This window comes from Symphalangus syndactylus, chromosome 15 (genome assembly GCF_028878055.3).
Source record: "Symphalangus syndactylus isolate Jambi chromosome 15, NHGRI_mSymSyn1-v2.1_pri, whole genome shotgun sequence".
NCBI classification, from domain to species: domain Eukaryota; kingdom Metazoa; phylum Chordata; class Mammalia; order Primates; family Hylobatidae; genus Symphalangus; species Symphalangus syndactylus.
Window position 1 is genome coordinate 70463511 of NC_072437.2, and position 17722 is coordinate 70481232.

The 17722-nt window shown below is 37.3% G+C and overlaps 1 protein-coding gene across 4 annotated transcripts in view; it reads left to right on the top strand.

The window, feature by feature from the left end:
- SACS (sacsin molecular chaperone) overlaps window positions 1-14717 on the top strand; it is a 113383-nt gene extending 98666 nt beyond the window's left edge. For all 4 annotated transcript variants that reach the window (XM_055244026.2, XM_055244027.2, XM_063618837.1 and 1 more), the window contains one exon: window positions 1850-14717. In XM_055244026.2, the coding sequence (XP_055100001.2) occupies window positions 1850-13404 (11555 nt within the window). In that variant the 3' untranslated portion in view covers window positions 13405-14717. The remainder of the gene's footprint in view (window positions 1-1849) is intronic.
- Window positions 14718-17722: the final 3005 nt, after the last annotated feature.

Below are 17722 nucleotides of genomic sequence, written 5' to 3' on the forward strand. Positions count from 1 at the left end.
ACCATGCCTGGCTAATTTTTATATTTTTAGTAGAGATGAGTTTCACCATCTTGGCCAGGCTGGTCTTGAACTCCTGATCTCGTGATCCACCCGCTTTGGCGCCCCAAAGTGGTGGGATTACAGACGTGAGCCACTGTGCCTTGCCACTCTTTCAAGAGTCTAGAAGTCATATGTACATAGGGAGAATATTGAATGTTAGTATCTATATGAGATCGAATTTGAGATGTTCTTTATTTCTCTGGGAAAAATATACCTATAGATGTATGGTGTTTTTTTTTTTCATTTTGTTCCTACTGATATAAATGTTATATTCTGAAATACTAAATTCACTTAGAAAGAAAATGTTAATTTCTAGGCCAGTGGTTAAAATCAGTAAAAACTGCCCCCTTCAACCCAAGCAAATATCTTCTTAGTGTTCTAGTTTATCAGACATCCAAAAGCGGAGCTGCTCTGCTGCCTTCACAGCACTGCCCCACGTGCTCCCTTTGTTGCCTCCAAAGTATTTCTGCAAAAATCCCAGGGCTCTGAAGAGCACACTTTAATAATAAGTAGCTAGATAAAGGGTACTTTGAAAAAGTTGTAAATATGCTCTGTATTTGGGCATAAATATAGAGCAGTCATTAGATCTAGAATCTCATCCCCACTATTTTTCCAAATGAGAGAATTCCAGTCCCAGAAAGATGAAATGGCACTGAAATTAGACATCTGTTTAGTTGTTGAAAGGAAACCATGTAAGTCTCATTGCTGCCTCAGCTTCAGAAAGCGCTGGTCAGCTGCAACTGAGACTCTAGCCTCTGTGCGCTGACTTCATGACCTTCTGTGTAGGTCATGCAGCTGTGTGGCTCCTGGAAACTTGAAGTTAACAGAAAACATCCTTCATACAGGTTGGGTGTCCCTAACCCAAAAATCTGAAACCCCAAATCTTCCAAAATCTGAAACAAGTATCTACATGACACTCAAAAGAAATGCTCATTGGAGCACTTTGGATTTCAGATTTTTGGATTTGGAATGCTCAGCTGGTAAGTACAATGTGAATTTTCCAAAGTCCAAAAGAGTCCAAAATCCAAAACACTTCTGGTCACAAGCATTCAGATAAGGGATACTCAGCCTTTATTGGGGTTGTGTATCAATTTTTACCTTTAAATAAAAAGATTCTTATATAAATTTTATCTGCATTTTTCCTTGGTGTTTTTATTTGTGGGCAAATAAGTGTTAAACATTGTTTTCCATGTTGATTTCATTTGCAGAACATTATAGGATACTTTAAAAAACATATTTAAATGCATTTTGTATATTTATTTAAAATAAGCATGTTCCAGGCAGAATTATTTTTGTCACAGGTTATTGTAAATATGGATTTATATATAGATTTTCTATCACTATTATTATTTAAAAATTATTTTAGCCCAGTTTTGCTGAATTTTTACATATACTTCCAACTCTTAGAAAACTTTCCGGTACTGGCCGGGCGTGGTGGCTCATGCCTGTAATCGCAGCACTTTGGGAGCCCGAGGCAGGTGGGTCACCAGGTCAGGAGATTGAGACCATCCTGGCTAATATGGTGAAACCCCGTCTCTACTAAAAATACAAAAAAATTAACCGGGTGTGGTGGCGGGCCCTTGTAGTCCCAGCTACTTGGGAGGCTGAGGCAGGAGAGTGGCGTGAACCCGGGAGGTGGAGCTTGCAGTGAGCGGAGACTGTGCTAACTGCGCTCCAGCCTGGGTGACAGAGCAAGACTCCATCAAAAAAAAAAAAATAAGAACTTTCCAATACTGTCTTATTTGTGAGAATAGAAAGCTGTTGTAGTAGAATTATATGTATTTATGACATTTCTGTATATGATTTACAGGAAGACCATGTACTCAGCTGCAGCTTCTAAATCCAGAACGATTTGCACGTCTTATCAAGGAAGTAATGAATACATTCTGGCCTGGCAGAGAATTGATTGTTCAATGGTATCCATTTGATGAAAACAGAAATCACCCATCTGTTTCATGGCTTAAGATGGTTTGGAAAAATCTTTATATACATTTTTCAGAGGATTTGACTTTATTTGATGAGATGCCACTTATCCCCAGAACTATACTAGAGGAAGGTCAGACATGTGTGGAACTCATTAGACTCAGGATTCCATCATTAGTCATTTTAGACGATGAATCTGAAGCACAGCTTCCAGAATTTTTAGCAGACATTGTACAAAAACTTGGAGGGTTTGTCCTTAAAAAATTAGATGCATCTATACAACATCCGCTTATTAAAAAATATATTCATTCACCATTACCAAGTGCTGTTTTGCAGATAATGGAGAAGATGCCATTGCAGAAATTGTGTAATCAAATAACTTCACTACTTCCAACACACAAAGATGCCCTGAGGAAGTTCTTGGCTAGTTTAACTGATAGCAGTGAGAAAGAGAAAAGAATTATTCAAGAATTGGCAATATTCAAGCGCATTAACCATTCTTCTGGTCAGGGAATTTCCTCTTATACAAAATTGAAAGGTTGTAAAGTCTTACACCATACTGCCAAACTCCCAGCAGATCTGCGACTTTCTATTTCAGTAATAGACAGTAGTGATGAAGCTACTATTCGTCTGGCAAACATGTTGAAAATAGAACAGTTAAAGACCACTAGCTGCTTAAAGCTTGTTTTAAAAGATATTGAAAATGCATTTTATTCACATGAAGAGGTAACACAGTTTATGTTATGGGTCCTTGAGAATCTATCTTCTCTTAAAAATGAGAATCCAAATGTGCTTGAGTGGTTAACACCATTAAAATTCATCCAGATACCACAGGAACAGATGGTATCAGCTGGCGAACTCTTTGACCCTGATATAGAAGTACTAAAGGATCTCTTTTGTAATGAAGAAGGAACCTATTTCCCACCCTCAGTTTTTACCTCACCAGATATTCTTCACTCCTTGAGACAGATTGGTTTAAAAAACGAAGCCAGTCTCAAAGAAAAGGATGTTGTGCAAGTGGCAAAAAAAATTGAAGCCTTACAGGTCAGTGCTTGTCCAGATCAAGATGTTCTTCTGAAGAAAGCCAAAACCCTGTTACTGGTTTTAAATAAGAATCACACACTGTTGCAATCATCTGAAGGAAAGATGACATTGAAGAAAATAAAATGGGTTCCAGCCTGCAAGGAAAGGCCTCCAAATTATCCAGGCTCTTTGGTCTGGAAAGGAGATCTCTGTAATCTCTGTGCACCACCAGATATGTGTGACGTAGGCCATGCAATTCTCACTGGCTCCTCACTTCCTCTTGTTGAAAGTATCCATGTAAACCTGGAAAAAGCATTAGGGATCTTCACAAAACCTAGCATTAGTGCTGTCTTAAAACACTTTAAAATTGTTGTTGATTGGTATACTTCAAAAACCTTTAGTGATGAAGACTACTATCAATTCCAGCATATTTTGCTTGAAATTTACGGATTCATGCATGATCATCTAAATGAAGGGAAAGATTCTTTTAAAGCCTTAAAATTTCCATGGGTTTGGACTGGCAAAAAGTTTTGTCCACTTGCCCAGGCTGTGATTAAACCAACCCATGATCTTGACCTTCAGCCTTATTTGCATAATGTACCTAAAACCATGGCAAAATTCCACCAACTATTTAAGGTCTGTGGTTCAATAGAGGAGTTGACATCAGATCATATTTCCATGGTTATTCAGAAGATATATCTCAAAAGTAACCAAGATCTCAGTGAACAGGAAAGCAAACAAAATCTTCATCTTATGTTGAATATTATCAGATGGCTGTATAGCAATCAGATTCCAGCAAGCCCCAACACACCAGTTCCTATACATCATAGCAAAAATCCTTCTAAACTTATCATGAAGCCAATTCACGAATGCTGTTATTGTGACATTAAAGTTGATGACCTTAATGACTTACTTGAGGATTCTGTGGAACCAATCATTTTGGTGCATGAGGACATACCCATGAAAACTGCAGAATGGCTAAGAGTTCCATGCCTTAGTACAAGACTGATAAATCCTGAAAACATGGGATTTGAGCAGTCAGGACAAAGAGAGCCACTTACTGTAAGAATTAAAAATATTCTGGAAGAATACCCTTCAGTGTCAGATATTTTTAAAGAACTGCTTCAAAATGCTGATGATGCAAATGCAACAGAATGCAGTTTCTTGATTGATATGAGAAGAAATATGGACATAAGAGAGAATCTCCTAGACCCAGGGATGGCAGCTTGTCATGGACCTGCTTTGTGGTCATTCAACAATTCTCAATTCTCAGATTCAGATTTTGTGAACATAACTAGGTTAGGAGAATCTTTAAAAAGGGGAGAAGTTGACAAAGTTGGAAAATTTGGTCTTGGATTTAATTCTGTGTACCATGTCACTGATATTCCTATCATTATGAGTCGGGAATTCATGATAATGTTCGATCCAAACATAAATCATATCAGTAAACACATTAAAGACAAATCCAATCCTGGGATCAAAATTAATTGGAGTAAACAACAGAAAAGACTTAGAAAATTTCCTAATCAGTTCAAACCATTTATAGATGTATTTGGCTGTCAGTTACCTTTGACAGTAGAAGCACCTTACAGCTATAATGGAACTCTTTTCCGACTGTCCTTTAGAACTCAACAGGAAGCAAAAGTGAGTGAAGTTAGTAGTACCTGCTACAATACAGCAGATATTTATTCTCTTGTGGATGAATTTAGTCTCTGTGGACACAGGCTTATCATTTTCACTCAGAGTGTAAAGTCAATGTATTTGAAGTACTTGAAAATTGAGGAAACCAACCCCAGCTTAGCACAAGATACAGTAATAATTAAAAAAAAGTCCTGCTCTTCCAAAGCATTGAACACACCTGTCTTAAGTGTTTTAAAAGAGGCTGCTAAGCTCATGAAGACTTGTAGCAGCAGTAATAAAAAGCTTCCCAGTGATGAACCAAAATCATCTTGCATTCTTCAGATCACAGTGGAAGAATTTCACCATGTGTTCAGAAGGATTGCTGATTTACAGTCGCCACTTTTTAGGGGTCCAGATGATGACCCAGCTGCTCTCTTTGAAATGGCTAAGTCTGGCCAATCAAAAAAGCCATCAGATGAGTTGTCACAAAAAACGGTAGAGTGTACTACGTGGCTTCTGTGTACTTGCATGGACACAGGAGAGGCTCTGAAGTTTTCCCTGAGTGAGAGTGGAAGAAGACTAGGACTGGTTCCATGTGGGGCAGTAGGAGTTCAGCTGTCAGAAATCCAGGAGCAGAAGTGGACTGTGAAACCACACATTGGAGAGGTGTTTTGCTATTTACCTTTACGAATAAAAACAGGCTTGCCAGTTCATATCAATGGGTGCTTTGCTGTTACATCAAATAGGAAAGAAATCTGGAAAACAGATACAAAAGGACGATGGAATACCACGTTCATGAGACATGTTATTGTGAAAGCTTACTTACAGGCACTGAGTGTCTTACGGGACCTGGCCACTAGTGGGGAGCTAATGGATTATACTTACTATGCAGTGTGGCCCGATCCTGATTTAGTTCATGATGATTTTTCTGTTATTTGCCAAGGATTTTATGAAGATATAGCTCATGGAAAAGGGAAAGAATTGACCAAAGTCTTCTCTGATGGATCTACATGGGTTTCCATGAAGAATGTAAGATTTCTAGATGACTCTATACTTAAAAGAAGAGATGTTGGTTCAGCAGCCTTCAAGATATTTTTGAAATACCTCAAGAAGACTGGGTCCAAAAACCTCTGTGCTGTTGAACTTCCTTCTTCAGTAAAATTAGGATTTGAAGAAGCTGGCTGCAAACAGATACTACTTGAAAACACATTTTCAGAGAAACAGTTTTTTTCTGAAGTGTTTTTTCCAAATATTCAAGAAATTGAAGCAGAACTTAGAGATCCGTTAATGATTTTTGTTCTAAATGAAAAAGTTGATGAGTTTTCAGGAATTCTTCGTGTTACTCCATGTATTCCTTGTTCCTTGGAGGGGCATCCTTTGGTTTTGCCATCAAGATTGATCCACCCTGAAGGACGAGTTGCAAAGTTATTTGATATTAAAGATGGAAGATTCCCTTATGGTTCTACTCAGGATTATCTCAATCCTATTATTTTGATTAAACTAGTTCAGTTAGGTATGGCAAAAGATGATATTTTATGGGATGACATGCTAGAACGTGCAGTGTCAGTAGCTGAAATTAATAAAAGTGATCATGTTGCTGCATGCCTAAGAAGTAGTATCTTATTGAGTCTTATTGATGAGAAACTAAAAATAAGGGATCCTAGAGCAAAGGATTTTGCTGCAAAATATCAGACAATCCCCTTCCTTCCATTTCTGACAAAACCAGCAGGTTTTTCTTTGGACTGGAAAGGTAACAGTTTTAAGCCTGAAACCATGTTTGCAGCAACTGACCTTTATACAGCTGAACATCAAGATATAGTTTGTCTTTTGCAACCAATTCTAAATGAAAACTCCCATTCCTTTAGAGGTTGTGGTTCAGTGTCATTGGCTGTTAAAGAGTTTTTGGGATTACTCAAGAAGCCAACAGTTGATCTGGTTATAAACCAGTTGAAAGAAGTAGCAAAATCAGTTGATGATGGAATTACTCTGTACCAGGAGAATATCACCAATGCTTGCTACAAATACCTTCATGAAGCCTTGATGCAAAATGAAATCACTAAGATATCAATTATTGATAAGTTAAAACCCTTTAGTTTCATTCTAGTTGAGAATACATATGTTGACTCAGAAAAGGTTTCATTTCATTTAAATTTTGAGGCGGCACCATACCTTTATCAGTTGCCTAATAAATATAAAAATAATTTCCGCGAACTTTTTGAAAGTGTGGGTGTGAGGCAGTCATTCACTGTTGAAGATTTTGCTCTTGTTTTGGAATCTATTGATCAAGAAAGAGAAACAAAGCAAATAACAGAAGAGAATTTTCAGCTTTGCCGACGAATAATCAGTGAAGGAATATGGAGTCTCATTAGAGAAAAGAAACAAGAATTTTGTGAGAAAAATTATGGCAAGATATTATTGCCAGATACTAATCTTATGCTTCTCCCTGCTAAATCGTTATGCTACAATGATTGCCCTTGGATAAAAGTAAAGGATACCACTGTAAAATACTGTCATGCTGACATACCCAGGGAGGTAGCAGTAAAACTAGGAGCAGTCCCAAAGCGACACAAAGCCTTAGAAAGATATGCATCCAATGTCTGTTTTACAACACTTGGCACAGAATTTGGGCAGAAAGAAAAATTGACCAGCAGAATTAAGAGCATCCTTAATGCATATCCTTCTGAAAAGGAAATGTTGAAAGAGCTTCTTCAAAATGCTGATGATGCAAAGGCGACAGAAATCTGTTTTGTGTTTGATCCTAGACAGCATCCAGTTGATAGAATATTTGATGATAAGTGGGCCCCATTGCAAGGGCCAGCACTTTGTGTGTACAACAACCAGCCATTTACAGAAGATGATGTTAGAGGAATTCAGAATCTTGGAAAAGGCACGAAAGAAGGAAATCCTTATAAAACTGGACAATATGGAATAGGATTCAATTCTGTGTATCATATCACAGACTGCCCATCTTTTATTTCTGGCAATGACATCCTGTGTATTTTTGATCCTCATGCCAGATATGCACCAGGGGCCACATCCATTAGTCCTGGACGCATGTTTAGAGATTTGGATGCAGATTTTAGGACACAGTTCTCAGATGTTCTGGATCTTTATCTGGGAACCCATTTTAAACTGGATAATTGCACAATGTTCAGATTTCCTCTTCGTAATGCAGAAATGGCAAAAGTTTCGGAAATTTCATCCGTTCCAGCATCAGACAGGATGGTCCAGAATCTTTTGGACAAACTGCGCTCAGATGGGGCAGAACTTCTAATGTTTCTTAATCACATGGAAAAAATTTCTATTTGTGAAATAGATAAAAGTACTGGAGCTCTAAATGTGCTGTATTCAGTAAAGGGCAAAATCACAGATGGAGACAGATTGAAAAGGAAACAATTTCATGCATCTGTAATTGATAGTGTTACTAAAAAGAGGCAGCTCAAAGACATACCAGTTCAACAAATAACCTATACTATGGATACTGAGGACTCTGAAGGAAATCTTACTACGTGGCTAATTTGTAATAGATCAGGCTTTTCAAGTATGGAGAAAGTATCTAAGAGTGTCATATCAGCTCACAAGAACCAAGATATTACTCTTTTCCCACGTGGTGGAGTAGCTGCCTGCATTACTCACAACCATAAAAAACCCCATAGGGCCTTCTGTTTTTTGCCTCTCTCTTTGGAGACTGGGCTGCCATTTCATGTGAATGGCCACTTTGCACTGGATTCAGCCAGAAGGAACCTGTGGCGTGATGATAATGGAGTTGGTGTTCGAAGTGACTGGAATAACAGTTTAATGACAGCGTTAATAGCGCCTGCATATGTTGAACTGCTAATACAGTTAAAAAAACGATATTTCCCTGGTTCTGATCCAACATTATCAGTGTTACAGAACACCCCTATTCATGTTGTAAAGGACACTTTAAAGAAGTTTTTATCATTTTTCCCAGTTAACCGTCTTGATCTACAGCCAGATTTATATTGTCTAGTGAAAGCACTTTACAATTGCATTCACGAAGACATGAAACGTCTTTTACCTGTTGTGCGGGCTCCAAATATTGATGGCTCTGACTTGCACTCTGCAGTTATAATTACTTGGATCAATATGTCTACTTCAAATAAAACTAGACCATTTTTTGACAATTTACTACAGGATGAATTGCAACACCTTAAAAATGCAGATTATAATATCACCACACGCAAAACAGTAGCAGAGAATGTCTATAGGCTGAAACATCTCCTTTTAGAAATTGGTTTCAACTTGGTTTATAACTGTGATGAAACTGCTAATCTTTACCACTGTCTTATAGATGCAGATATTCCTGTTAGTTATGTGACCCCTGCTGATATCAGATCTTTTTTAATGACATTTTCCTCTCCTGACACTAATTGCCATATTGGGAAGCTGCCTTGTCGTCTGCAGCAGACTAATCTAAAACTTTTTCATAGTTTAAAACTTTTAGTTGATTATTGTTTTAAAGATGCAGAAGAAAATGAGATTGAAGTTGAGGGATTGCCCCTTCTCATTACACTGGACAGTGTTTTGCAAACTTTTGATGCAAAACGACCCAAGTTTCTAACAACATATCATGAATTGATTCCATCCCGCAAAGACTTGTTTATGAATACATTATATTTGAAATATAGTAATATTTTACTGAACTATAAAGTTGCAAAAGTGTTTGACATTTCCAGCTTTGCTGATTTGTTATCCTCTGTGTTGCCTCGAGAATATAAGACCAAAAGTTGCACAAAGTGGAAAGACAATTTTGCAAGTGAGTCTTGGCTTAAGAATGCATGGCATTTTATCAGCGAATCTGTAAGTGTGAAAGAAGATCAGGAAGAAACAAAACCAACATTTGACATTGTTGTTGATACTCTAAAAGACTGGGCATTGCTTCCAGGAACAAAGTTTACTGTTTCAGCCAACCAGCTTGTGGTTCCTGAAGGAGATGTTCTGCTTCCTCTCAGCCTTATGCACATTGCAGTTTTTCCAAATGCGCAGAGTGATAAAGTTTTTCATGCTCTAATGAAAGCTGGCTGTATTCAGCTTGCTTTGAACAAAATCTGTTCCAAAGACAGTGCATTTGTTCCTTTGTTGTCATGCCACACAGCAAATATAGAGAGCCCCACAAGCATCTTGAAGGCTCTACATTATATGGTCCAAACTTCAACATTTAGAACAGAAAAATTAGTAGAAAATGATTTTGAGGCACTTTTGATGTATTTCAACTGCAATTTGAATCATTTGATGTCCCAAGATGATATAAAAATTTTAAAGTCACTTCCGTGCTATAAATCCATCAGTGGCCGCTATGTGAGCATTGCAAAATTTGGAACATGCTATGTACTTACAAAAAGTATCCCTTCAGCTGAAGTGGAAAAATGGACACAATCATCATCATCTGCATTTCTTGAAGAAAAAATACACTTAAAAGAACTATATGAGGTGATTGGTTGTGTACCTGTAGATGATCTTGAGGTATATTTGAAACACCTCTTACCAAAAATTGAAAATCTCTCTTATGATGCAAAATTAGAGCACTTGATCTACCTTAAGAATAGATTATCAAGTGCTGAGGAATTATCAGAGATTAAGGAACAACTTTTTGAAAAACTGGAAGGTTTATTGATAATCCATGATGCTAACAGTAGACTAAAGCAAGCCAAGCATTTCTATGATAGAACTGTGAGAGTTTTTGAAGTTATGCTTCCTGAAAAATTGTTTATTCCTAATGATTTCTTTAAGAAATTGGAACAACTTATAAAACCCAAAAATCATGTTACATTTATGACATCCTGGGTGGAATTCTTAAGAAATATTGGACTAAAATACATACTTTCTCAGCAGCAGTTGTTACAATTTGCTAAGGAAATCAGTGTGAGGGCTAATACAGAAAACTGGTCCAAAGAAACATTGCAAAATACAGTTGATATCCTTCTGCATCATATATTCCAAGAACGAATGGATTTGTTATCTGGAAATTTTCTGAAAGAACTATCTTTAATACCATTCTTATGTCCTGAGCGGGCCCCTGCGGAATTCATTAGATTTCATCCTCAATATCAAGAGGTAAATGGAACACTTCCTCTTATAAAGTTCAATGGAGCACAGGTAAATCCAAAATTCAAGCAATGTGATGTACTCCAGCTGTTATGGACATCCTGCCCTATTCTTCCAGAGAAAGCTACACCCTTAAGCATTAAAGAACAAGAAGGTAGTGACCTTGGTCCACAAGAACAGCTTGAACAAGTTTTAAATATGCTTAACGTTAACCTGGATCCTCCTCTTGATAAGGTAATCAATAACTGCAGAAACATATGCAACATAACGACTTTGGATGAAGAAATGGTAAAAACTAGAGCAAAAGTCTTAAGGAGCATATATGAATTCCTCAGTGCAGAAAAAAGGGAATTTCGTTTTCAGTTGCGAGGGGTTGCTTTTGTGATGGTAGAAGATGGTTGGAAACTTCTGAAGCCTGAGGAGGTAGTCATAAACCTAGAATATGAATCTGATTTTAAACCTTATTTGTACAAGCTACCTTTAGAACTTGGCACATTTCACCAGTTGTTCAAACACTTAGGTACTGAAGATATTATTTCAACTAAGCAATACGTTGAAGTGTTGAGCCGCATATTTAAAAATTCTGAGGGCAAACAGTTAGATCCTAATGAAATGCGTACAGTTAAGAGAGTAGTTTCTGGTCTGTTCAGGAGTCTACAGAATGATTCAGTCAAGGTGAGGAGTGATCTCGAGAATGTACGAGACCTTGCGCTTTACCTCCCAAGCCAGGATGGTAGATTGGTAAAGTCAAGCATCTTAGTGTTTGATGATGCGCCACATTATAAAAGTAGAATCCAGGGGAATATTGGTGTGCAAATGTTGGTTGATCTCAGCCAGTGCTACTTAGGGAAAGACCATGGATTTCACACTAAGTTGATAATGCTCTTTCCTCAAAAACTTAGACCTCGATTATTGAGCAGTATACTTGAAGAACAATTAGATGAAGAGACTCCCAAAGTCTGTCAGTTTGGAGCATTGTGTTCTCTTCAAGGAAGATTGCAGTTACTCTTGTCTTCTGAACAGTTCATTACAGGACTGATTAGAATTATGAAGCATGAAAATGATAATGCTTTTCTGGCCAATGAAGAAAAAGCCATAAGACTTTGCAAAGCCCTAAGAGAAGGATTGAAAGTATCCTGTTTTGAAAAGCTTCAAACAACATTAAGAGTTAAAGGTTTTAATCCTATACCCCACAGCAGAAGTGAAACTTTTGCTTTTTTGAAGCGATTTGGTAATGCAGTCATCTTGCTCTACATTCAACATTCAGACAGTAAAGACATTAATTTCCTGTTAGCATTGGCAATGACTCTTAAATCAGCAACTGACAATTTGATTTCTGACACTTCATATTTAATTGCTATGCTAGGATGCAATGATATTTACAGGATTGGTGAGAAACTTGACAGTTTAGGAGTGAAATATGACTCTTCGGAGCCATCAAAACTGGAACTTCCAATGCCTGGCACACCAATTCCTGCTGAAATTCATTACACTCTGCTTATGGACCCAATGAATGTTTTTTACCCGGGAGAATATGTTGGGTACCTTGTTGATGCTGAAGGTGGTGATATCTATGGATCATACCAGCCAACATACACATATGCAATTATTGTACAAGAAGTTGAAAGAGAAGATGCTGACAATTCTAGTTTTCTAGGAAAGATATATCAGATAGATATTGGTTATAGTGAATATAAAATAGTTAGCTCTCTTGATCTGTATAAGTTTTCAAGACCTGAGGAAAGCTCTCAAAGCAGGGACAGTGCTCCTTCTACGCCAACCAGCCCCACCGAGTTCCTCGCCCCTGGCCTGAGAAGCATTCCTCCTCTTTTCTCTGGTAGAGAGAGCCACAAGACTTCTTCCAAACATCAGTCTCCCAAAAAGCTTAAGGTTAATTCTTTACCAGAAATCTTAAAAGAAGTGACATCTGTGGTGGAGCAAGCATGGAAGCTTCCAGAATCAGAACGAAAAAAGATTATTAGGCGGTTGTATTTGAAATGGCATCCTGACAAAAATCCAGAGAACCATGACATTGCCAATGAAGTTTTTAAACATTTGCAGAATGAAATCAACAGATTAGAAAAACAGGCTTTTCTAGATCAAAATGCAGACAGGGCCTCCAGACGAACATTTTCAACCTCAGCATCCCGATTTCAGTCAGACAAGTACTCATTTCAGAGATTCTATACTTCATGGAATCAAGAAGCAACGAGCCATAAATCTGAAAGACAGCAACAGAACAAAGAAAAATGCCCCCCTTCAGCTGGACAGACTTACTCTCAAAGGTTCTTTGTTCCTCCCACTTTCAAGTCGGTTGGCAATCCAGTGGAAGCACGCAGATGGCTAAGACAAGCCAGAGCAAACTTCTCAGCTGCCAGGAATGACCTTCATAAAAATGCCAATGAGTGGGTGTGCTTTAAATGTTACCTTTCTACCAAGTTAGCTTTGATTGCAGCTGACTATGCTGTGAGGGGAAAGTCTGACAAAGATGTAAAACCAACTGCACTTGCTCAGAAAATAGAGGAATATAGTCAGCAACTTGAAGGACTGACAAATGATGTTCACACATTGGAAGCTTACGGTGTAGACAGTTTAAAAACAAGATACCCTGATTTGCTTCCCTTTCCTCAGATCCCAAATGACAGGTTCACTTCTGAGGTTGCTATGAGGGTGATGGAATGTACTGCCTGTATCATAATAAAACTTGAAAATTTTATACAACAAAAAGTGTGAAGGTATTTAACGGAAAAAAAAGGTAGATCTTGAATGTGTTGTAGCACGAATAAACTGCTGTACTTCATTAAGCTTCATTGCCAGTTAGCTAGGCATTGTTAAGCACATTGCAGATTGTTCTTGGAGAATTCTGGAGTTGTTGTGAACGTGAATACCAATGGAAAACCTGAACTGAATCTAAAAGAAAACTGTTTTGAAGATGGTGAGCTGCAAAATAGCTGGATGGATTTGAATGATTGGGATGGTACATTATTGAACTGCACTTTATATAACCAAAGCTTAGCAGTTTGTTAGATAAGAGTCTGTGTATGTCTCTGGTTAGGATGAAGTTAATTTTATGTTTTTAACATGGTATTTTTGAAGGAGCTAATGAAACACTGGACATATCATTGGTTTAAACATAAGGGGAATTAAGTCTTTGTAGTTTGTCATTTTTTTAAGTGGATCCTCTTGGATGCATTATTTTCTTATCAGCTGGCTCTGATTATGAATTGGTTGTAATTTTATGTTGTACTCAGTGCATTTAAGAAATGGTACAGTATTTTAATCCTATTACTTGACTAAGAGTGTGAAGGTAGTACTTTTTAGAGTGCACTGAGTGCACTTTACATCTTTATTTAAATTTTTTTTAACATCTTATGTTTACAGGCTTCCTGTTTCATGAAGATAGCAATGGAAAACTCAAAATGGTGGCAGTTCTTATTACCAGATGTTAGTATTGTTTCTGGAAACTGCTTGCCAAGACAACGTTTATTAACTGTTAGAACACTTGCTTTATGTTTGTGTGTACATATTTTCCACAAATGTTATAATTTATATAGTGTGGTTGAACAGGATGCAATCTTTTGTTGTCGAAAGGTGCTGCAGTTCAAAAAAAAAAAAAACCTTTTCTTTCAATATGGCATGTAGTGGAGTTTTTTTTAACTTTAAAAACATTAAAAATTGTTAAAATCATTGTGTTATCTAGTAGTTTATAATTATCAGCTTATATTTCCCCATGAATGATCAGAACTGACCTTTAATTCATGTTTGTCTCGCCATACTTCTTTACTTTAACATATTTCTTTTGCAGAATGTAAAAGAAAGGTAATGATAATTAGTTTATATAAGTGTACTGGCTGTAAATGATGCTAAATATATTTTATGCAATTAAGGGCTTACAGAACATGTTGAAACTTTTTTTAGTTTTATTGGTAATAAGGAATGTTTGCACCTCTACATTTTATTGCTTCTGGATGTGAAATCATGTAATTATTTCTGCTGTTATATAAAGTGCCATACTTTTAATAAAGCAAAATGTACATATGAAATCATCATAATGGGTGTTTCCTGAGAAATAGTTCATTGGAAATCAAACTTAACATCTTAATATTAAGTTTTGATGTGTGTGAATGTGTGTGTTTATTGGAAATATTAGGAAAATATTTTTCTGTATATTTTCATGCTGGAATTACAGATTTTTAGGATTAATAGAATATAAAGTGCTTGTTATATACTAGGTTTAGGTGCTCATTGATTGAGTTTATGTCACCTTTTTAGGGAATCAGATTAGCTGATATATATGGTATATATGTGTTTGGAAACAGATACATTAAATATTTTTTTCCTCTAGGTAGAGCTGAATTGATATTTCCATTGCCTCAGGGACAGCTGCATGTCTGGGACTAATTCACACTTTATTACTGACAGATACGAGTTCTTCATCTTTATAGTTGAGGCACAAGTCTTCAGAGTTAGGCAGATGAGGGCTAAGAGTGCTGTCTGTTCTGGAGCTACCTGAATTCTGTGTCTTCAGCTTTATTTAAAGTACTTGCTACTTCGAAGCTTCAATTCAGCATTTAGATTTTACTGCTTTTGAATATTAAAATTTACACAGAAAACTTCATTTGGCCTTGATCTAGTTGGAGTTTTGTGTTTTTCCAGGCAAAAAAAAAAAAACCAAAAAACCTCATAATTTGATTTTAGAAAGTTAATACAATTATATATAACTTTTTAATGAAGCGCCCCCATCAGGGTCATGCTGTACCTGTAATCAAACGCATTAGTATTTCTGCAGTGAAGTCTATGAGGGTTCACACTAAATTGAATACACAGGCCTGATAAATAGCCTTACGTAATTCGAGTCAGCTTTTGCCACCAATAGTTTACAGCAGACTTATTTGAAAATTTTCACTTTTTGAAGCTTTTTAGATACTGAAATTGAGGATAAGGAATTTTGGACCTGAACTATCTTGTTATTTTGCGCTTCCCCCACCCTTTTCCATAGTTTGCTTCTTTTAAAAAGACAAAGGAAGCTGTTGACTGTGGTTGGATCAGCTGCTCCTGAGTAGCGTGCAGTCTGGGAAAGGGATGGAGCAGCATCTGCACTCCTCAACAGGGTCTTTGCTGCAGAGGCGCCAGGGACAGGGATGGGGCATCCCCAGCAGGATGGCTCAATTGTTCATAGTCTCCTTGAGGAAACCAGTGAAAAACTTGCACCATACAATTCGTTAACGGAGCAGGGAGTGCCGGGAGCCCAAAAATGATTTGGGAAAAATCTTAAAATAGTATTTAACAGAATGAAGAGGAGTTGTTCATGGGTCTGAGTTGTTCACAGGTCTGATTTTGGGATGAGTAGGATTTACTTGTTTCATTAGTGCCAGTTGACATTTTTGGTAGTTTAAATGTTTTGTAGATCTCAAGGATGACATTTATAGTGCTGGTAGAAAATAGCATATAGAAGCATATTTGAAGTGGAATTTACTATGTGAAGAAGACTGTTAAAGCCAAGTAAGAGGCGATGTTTCAAATCAAAGAAGGGGACACAAAGTTGCATAAGCAGACACAATTTGAAAACCATCGTGCACAAAATTCTGCCCTTGCAGAAGAGCTTCTACCCTCATTCCCTGTTTCCCATAGGAGCACAGACTTAAGTTTTTGGATGACCTAGTGGGGGTTGGCGGGGGGAACCCAACACACATGGCTTGACTCTTTTAATGTGAATTTGGCTGCTTTCAGACAAGGCATCTGTCCATCCTCCTCACGTAGTGGTTATAGAAGTTGGGAGCCTTTAGTTCTGCCTGTGACCAGAGTGGTTTGTGTTTTATTCAGCTGTGAAGTTATTAGGAAGTCCATTTTGCTGCAAACCAGCTATCTTTATTATTATTTTTTATTTTATTTATTTACTTTTTTGAGATGGAGTCTCAGTCTGTCGCCCAGGCTGGAGTTCAGTGGCACAATCTCAGCTCATTGCAACCTCCACCTCCTGGGTTCAAGCCAGTCTCCTGCCTCAGCCTCCTGAGTAGCTGGGACTACAGGCGCCCGCCACCACGCCCGGCTAATTTTTTGTATTTTTAATAGAGGTGGGGTTTCACCGTGTTAGCCAGGATGGTCTTGATCTGCTGAGCTCGTGATCCGCCTGCTCCAGCTTCCCAAAGTGCTGGGATTACAGGCGTGAGCCACCGCACCCGGACCACTATCTTTATTATTAAAGCATAATAGTAGTAGATTTTGATCTTCATCTTTTTGACTGTATCTACTTCTCAGTTCATAAATTGGGAAAGAAATGAGTGCTATTTTTAGATCCCTAATGTAGCAACACTCAATAGTCTATAATCATGTAGTATAATAGGAGTATCAGTCTATTTACCCTGTGATGTATGTTTATAATCATGACTGTATGCCTTCAATGAAAATTTAAATTATGTGTTTAATAAGACAGACTTATGTAATGCATTTTAGAATACGCTCATCTAAAAGCTTTGATTCTAATGAAGGATAAATTCCTTATTGTGGAGAATGCATTTATCTGTAACAACTTCTTTCAACATTATTCCATATAGCTAAGGATAAAAAAAAATAGAATTTAAACCTTTTATTCAAAAGGTTCTGTTCTCCACACTTTCTACTTGACTATTTTTATTTACCTCACTTTATGATCTAAGCACAAATTTTTGGACAGATAATATGAGAACCAAGCTAGTTTATAAATGTTTAGTGATCCCGTGTTTTATCAGCTGGGCTTGAAATATTTTGCACAAACAGGGAACAAAATACCGGGAACCATTTACTATGACAATAGGAATGTCACAGTAAGAAAGCAGTTTACTCAGGACTCAACCAAATGGAAAAAGGTAAATACCAATTTATAAGTAAAAGCACCCAACCGCCTGTGAAATGTGAATTACACGGAGTTGAGTTTGCTCTTAACTGCTTGGAAAGCACTGTATTTTTATTTTGCAATTTCAAGCGTTCATGCATTCTGGCCATTTAAACATCAGGGAGTTGTTATAAGCAGGCTATGCTGTTAAACGAACATCTTAACTAAGCATTAGGGATA